The following is a 6,504-nucleotide window of genomic DNA, read 5'->3' as shown; positions in this document are numbered from 1 at the left end:
ATGTCTGCATGAGAGTTAAACACTCATGCCCCAGCATGGTGTACAAGAGCTCTGTGGACACACAAACAAGCACATACCAATCCCATCTAGTTGTGCTTACTGGAAAAGTGAACTGTAACGTGCTTTGAGTTATTCTGCCATACTGGCTCTGAATCTTCATTTTCAGAAATTTTGCTCTAAAGCTCATCTAATCCAAATCCCTTGTCAGCTTTTTAACCTTTAACATAAGCATTTAACATCTCAAACAATTCCACTGTTTTTACAGCTGCAAGGTCTAGATCCAAAGGAGAAAAACTAAACCACGTCTGACTAAACCAGAACAACAAGGAAAAGCTACTTTGTCAGTGTACGAAGTTAAACAGCTTAATGCAAAATTATTCCTTCACTGAACAGCAGAGTTCACTCTCCTCAAAGGGTTTGGAATAACCTGACATGTATTTTTAGCCGAATTAAACAGAACTGGATCTTTTTCAACCAAGTCTTCAATGAAGCGGTTTTTACGTTTATGATCTGGGAACAAAGGTAATGCAATAACCTGTTTTCCTATTTCTCAAAAGTCCCTCCTGAGAGAGACCATTTATTCACTTACCTGTTCTTTACCTCTGGAAGCATCAGCAGTCAGGATTCCTTATGCACTCAAGTTTTAAGATGATACAACCCCTGCATTCCTGGGCTATATTAACTGAGTAGGACCAGCTGAGCCTGCTGCTAAATATCTGGTGCTTGCCAGATAAGGACATCTGCCTTATTAGCACCAGGTAAGCATCAACTCCAACAGCCACTCTTTCTTCACAAAGGAGAGAAAAGGCAAAAAGACCTGTGTCCAGGAGACTGCTAACAGTGGTTAAAACAAAGGAAAACAAGTCAGTTACCAGGGATTTTCATGGCCAGAGGAGATGTTCAAGCTGATGTCCCTCTGGCTCCTGGTAAACTTGTCACCATTGCTGTCAGCACTAGTGACACAGCTGCAAAGGAAAACAGGCCACAGAGAGATGGCTTTACAAGGGTAGTAAACAAACAACAGCAACAAGAGGAGACTTGGCAGTTTCTTCTTCTGCTCAATTCTTGTTTATCCCACAGAACAGGACGTGATTCACTTGGCTATTCATTACGGCACCAGAAGATGAACATACTGCAGGCAGAAGGCCCACCGCACAAGCACTTTTTTATTGAAATCAGGAAGTCGTACAGGTACAGGCTTTGTACAAAAATCTAAGAAAGTAAATTTCCTAGCTTGACTCCAATAGTTTAAAACTGTGCGTCTGGTTTTGAATGTGTGACATTTCAGCAAAAGCCTGAAATGCTCACGAGAGACATTACATGTTTGTCTGCCTTGCCCTAAGTTCAGCATTGCAGGAAAACAGATAGACAGAGTAGGTTGGTGGTTAAGGAGTCCAGCAAGCAATTGGTGTCAGGGTTGTAGCCTATCTCTCTAACTTGCCCTCAGGAAAGCTGATACCACCTACCAGACAGTGAAGAATCCCACTATTTGTGCTCAGATATAGCTCTGTTGATTATGTATTTGACTCCCAGAACCGAGATGGGTTGTGTGAGTGTACATGTGTGTTTAAAAGAGACTGGCACTTAATTCTCAGCTTTTTAAAATATTTCCTATGTTTAGCTTGCAAGCCAAAAAGAGGCAGAAAGCATAAAACTTCATCCTATGTATACACACACACCCCCTCCCTGCATTAAATCAGTGTCAGTAAAATGCAGGAGGGTTCTTAGACTGCCATCATTTGACTTACAAAAATCAGGGGGAGGTGGGAGGTGCTGAATGTGTCTGTGGTAGGGTACACCTTGGTATTTCATTCTATAATTCACAGTATGAAAACTACTTGAATTCCACCCTTAGCATGAAAGAGGGAAGGTTTTTAAAAAAAACAATTTTGGAGAATTACAAACAGGTTTCAATATTAAATTCTGGCCTTGTCCTCCTTCCCCTACTCGTTATAAAACCCAATCAATATGCAGCCACCATCACAGTGTTAAAAATGCATTCAAGGTAGTTGGCTGGTGCCTTGAAACAGTACAGAAGCACTCAAGAAGATAGTTCCTGCAAGCTGTGGACTGTACTGGCAGTCAGTGTAGGACAGACACAGCATGAAAGAACAGCTTTGTCCTTGTGAAACGCACACTTGGCCTCCAGGGCACAGGCTGCTGCATCTCAAGAGGATGGAGAGCTGGGGTGCAACGCATGGGACGCGAGAACACTCTCTGCAAGGCTTAGATGAATTGTGCCCTCAGAACAAGACATGTTAGTTCATTCTTACTAATCCTCTGGCTTCTTGCCCCTACTGCTCCAATATTTGCTATAAGCCTCTTGGAACATGTTTTTGCAGGGAATTTTGGCCTTCAGTTTGGTGCAGATAAGGAAAGAACCCCCCATCTTCCGATGAAGAGAGTAGGTCTCCTCTGGTGGAGGGATAAGCCGATGCTTCAGCATGACTGGGATTAAACCATGGATCTTTTCAGTGGTGCTTTGGTTGCCAAAATCAAAAGGCTCCTCAGACGCAAAAGCCTCTCCCAGGATGAGAACAGCATTTAAGTGGGCATCTTCCATTTCCTGCCCAAAAGGAAAGAGGTGTAAGTACAACACTAGCCATTTTAACTGCCAGGGAAGAAAAAGAGAAATGCTAGCGCTAAGAGCTGCAGCTCAGGAGAAATACCCAGCTACACCCACAACAAAGGTAACCTCCAGCCCCCAGCAAGACTTGATGAACATTTGGTTAATACCATTTCAAGCATCTAAGCCTTCCAGAAGACCATCTGCCTAGTCATGATATTTCAGCAGTCATCACCACCTGCAGGCTCTTGCTTGGGGAGAGAAGGAAGCACAGTGGTTTTGGGGCTAGCTGCATCATCGTCACTGCTCCCACCCCCACACGTAAGTGAGAAAACAAAAGCCAAAACCTTTTTTGCCCTCCTCCCTCATCCTTCTCAACAGGCTTTCAAACTGACAGTGGCTTTTACCACATCAAGAAATCCAGGGAAGTCCACAGACACACAACAAACTTCCCGTTAGTCACCACTAAAAGCAGACCCTTCTGCACCATACCTTGACTTCATAGCCAGTGAGGAATTTCATTTCAATGGACTTCTTCAGTACTCTCTCTCTGTCCATGTCAGCAGCTGCCTTGATTACCTGAATAGGAGGAACACTTTCAGGAAAGCTAGAAGATGACTGAAAAAAAATGGTTTGAGTACATACAGGACTACTGCGTAGGCTACAGGTACACATTCTGCCTGCCTGCTTCCTTGCCTCCTCTCATCTTCAGGGGTCTGCATGTTGGCCAGGTGAAGAGCTACCAGCTCTCCAAAGCTCTTCACAGTAGGGCTACACATAGCCCAGAGAATGTAGGGACATCAAAAAAGCATCACTAATCAATCAATCAGGCTCTCCTCCAACAAAACAGTAGAGCCAACTGCGAGAAGCTTTAGGTGACGTCTGCTGGCCCCTGCACTCTGCTTATCCAGTGCAGAACACGGTGATCACAAAGGAAGCACAGAAGACTTCACATAAATGTGTAAATCTGTAAGCAAGTGAGAAATCACAGGAAGGGGCAGTGAAGAGGACAAGCAATCCCTGCATACCTTCATGTAAAAACCACTGAATTCCAAGTGCCCCAATAGGCTCTGCTGCCCGAGTCTCCCCGTAAGCAACGTTACAGTTCTCCACAGTTGTCATGCAATCTGAACATCCAAACTCTCCTAACCAGAGGCTTGCAGCAGACATGCAGAAGGCTGTGGTACAGGATGCAACAGCAACAGAGATCTCTCTCTTGCCTCCAGCCCTGCTTCCCTCCACACCCAGAGCAGATTCGCGAACAAAGTGATACAGCCAATAGATAAGCAGAATTTTGAAAATACTCCAAGACCCCCAGTGCAGCACTCCTGGACACAGTGCAAGTCCTCACCTCTATGTAGACATCTGTGAACTTCTCATCAAACCCTCGTGTTGCTCCAAAGTCCAGCAGGGCCACCTGGAAATGGACAAACCCATCTGTATTACAGTGCCAAAAACTCAGGTGGAGCCAGACCTTAAGAAGACTCGTGATGTCTTCAGGAGGCTCATCTGGCCAGAACGCCTTTCTGCTGCAGCTCAGCTTCCCCCTGACTCCTTTACTTCCTCAAGCAGCACAGACATTTGCACTAGTACATGGCAGAGGAGGTATGGCCTGGGCTCACACTGTCACACATGCTCAGCTGGTAACTCTGCTCAGGCTTTCTCTGTGGGAACAGAGCAGCACAGAACCTTTTACCAGCACTTCCAACACAGACCTCGGAGATGAACAAGCAATTCCATCTGACCTGCAGGGCACAAGCAAGCAGGACATCTGCAATTGCTTCCCCAGGCACTCTTATCTTCAGCACAGCACAAGATAAAAGCATTCAACTAAATGAGTCCTTGGCTCAGGAGTGCCCTGGCAGAGCACTGCCAGCTGCAACTTCCCACTGACCAGCTTCAAAACAGACCCTGAGGCTAAAGCAGTTGCTGTGACTGGATCTAAGGCCAAAGACAGCCAGCCAGCTGGGGTCATGGGAGCTCTGCTCTCCCACCCAGACCAAGTGAGGACAGGTGGCAAAGGGACAGGTTTCAGTTGTCCTACCTGCCCAGGGCTCAAGGACAGGAGTCAGAGAATCTCAGTGAGGACACGTTAAATTCTGGGAGTGGGGAATAATCAAAAGCTGGAAAACCAGCTCTTGCACAGGCAGAACAGTGGCTGTTTGGGCTTACCTTGTGCAACTGCGGGTCATAGAAGAAGTTTGACCAGTTTGGGTCAGTCTGCATATACCTGAACTCAAACAGCTCTCGCAGACACAGCACCAGGATGTGGTGACAGATCTTGAAAAGCAAGGAGAGAAAGAAGCAAGTCAGAAGGGCAGCAAGCCCCACTCACACACACAATTTCCAGCAGACATTAGCAAACAGGGAACACATCACCACACTGGCAGGAACTATCTGCTCCATGCTGCAAAACTCCTGAAGAGGTGAGAAAGAGCCTCTCAGCAGCTCCCAGCCCACACCTGCCGTGGGACATCCTTAGCAGACAGCACAGATGCCACACAAGTTTTACATCAGCCTGAGCTGTAGTTCTATCAGCCCCTGGATGTTCCTCCAGAGAGGCTGCTACCCTGTATCAGGCAGCAGAGAAAAGCAAGCTCCAGGGGCCATCCAACTGCACGTGTTACTTGTGTCCTGGTTCTGCCTTTTACCTCCCCAGCTTTGACTACACGCTTGGTTGTTGCTTTGAGAGCAAAGAGGGGTCCAGAAGCAGAGGCAGGGGAGACCAGTAGAGCATTACAGCCTACCCTGGCGGAAAGTCTTGCAGGACCCTGACCAAAATGAAGCCAATGCAGCTCAGAGGAAATGAGATGCAGTTACAGGGCATTTTAAGTTAAAGGCCCAAAGAAGCTGGAGATGAGTCTCTTCTTGTAAAGCTGCCAAACAACATACAGAGACAGGTCCAAACCATTACTGAAAGGGTCTTCACTAGATACACAGACCCATCACGTACTCCTCAGCTAAGTCTTCTGCTGGGCTCAACACTGACCTGGCTTGAGGGAGGAGCAGCAGCCCCACACCTTGGGACTGACAGGCACGGGGGAAGCAAGAGTAGCAGTCCCTGAAGAGCCCACTGCTGAATTACAGACTACATCACAGCTTTTCTGTGAGGACATCTAAGCTGAAGCCTGTTCAGCAGAAGAACTGCCAGCCTCATTCTACCCCTCTTCAGCTTCTGCAACGCTGAGTGAAACACTGATCCAAGAAGGAGGGAGGAGAGCACCAAATGCAAGCCAGACCCAGCTACAGGACACTGCCATTTGGCTCGGAAGGCTGTGGGTCAGCCAGGCCAGTCACTTGTAGGAAGAAAGGGCGGCTCCTGCAGTAACAGCCCACCTCACAGCCTGTGAAAAGCAGCCCTGATGACACAGCAGCTCACTGGAGGGGACAAGCCCTAAGAACAGACAGCTCGGGGGTCAGAGGCAGGCAGCTCTGGCATATCCAGTATGGTGCTGAGATCTGTTTATCTAGAAGAACATACTCTGCCCTCTTCCCCAGTGACCTGCTAACAGCTGACAGCTCACAGCAACACAAAAAAAAAATAAATCCAAATACCAGGACAGTTATTTCTGCTACTAGAGCAGCTGCTTATGCCACCACAGCACTCCAATCCCTTGCTATATTGAGCACCACCGCCTACCCATCCCCACATCCCCCCTCCTGTTTACCAAGAGGTATTTTTCCAGCAGCCCTGTGCAGCACAGGTCCATCCCACAGTAGGAGATGACACCCAAATGCTTGCACAAGGGCAGGAGATGAGCCTGCACTCCTGCCCAAAAGAGCAGCTGCAAAACAAGACCCTTCTCCCCTAGATGACCATCCCTCCCAGTCTTCAGGTCATCTGAGAGAGAAACAGGGAATCTAGGAGTTACGCAGCTAGGCTACGTCCCCTTCAGCCACCCCTGCCATTCACCCTCCATCCCCTCCCTGCTGAATGC

General features: G+C 47.6%; 1 protein-coding gene across 1 annotated transcript in view; it reads right to left on the bottom strand.

The window, feature by feature from the left end:
• Positions 1-1,147: 1,147 nt before the first annotated feature.
• The window catches only part of COQ8A (coenzyme Q8A), a 35,670-nt gene continuing 30,313 nt past the window's right edge, over positions 1,148-6,504 (bottom strand). Inside the window, exons 11-14 of the mRNA XM_010163394.1 lie at positions 4,739-4,846; positions 3,918-3,983; positions 3,059-3,145; positions 1,148-2,566 (exon numbers count right to left, since the gene is read on the bottom strand). Of these exons, the coding sequence (XP_010161696.1) occupies positions 2,273-2,566; positions 3,059-3,145; positions 3,918-3,983; positions 4,739-4,846 (555 nt within the window). The 3' untranslated portion in view covers positions 1,148-2,272. The remainder of the gene's footprint in view (positions 2,567-3,058; positions 3,146-3,917; positions 3,984-4,738; positions 4,847-6,504) is intronic.

This window comes from Antrostomus carolinensis, unplaced genomic scaffold, assembly GCF_000700745.2.
Source record: "Antrostomus carolinensis isolate BGI_N321 unplaced genomic scaffold, ASM70074v2 scaffold632, whole genome shotgun sequence".
NCBI classification, from domain to species: Eukaryota; Metazoa; Chordata; class Aves; order Caprimulgiformes; family Caprimulgidae; genus Antrostomus; species Antrostomus carolinensis.
The sequence above is the reverse complement of the archived record's forward strand: the minus strand, read 5'-3'. Positions and strand labels throughout refer to the sequence as shown.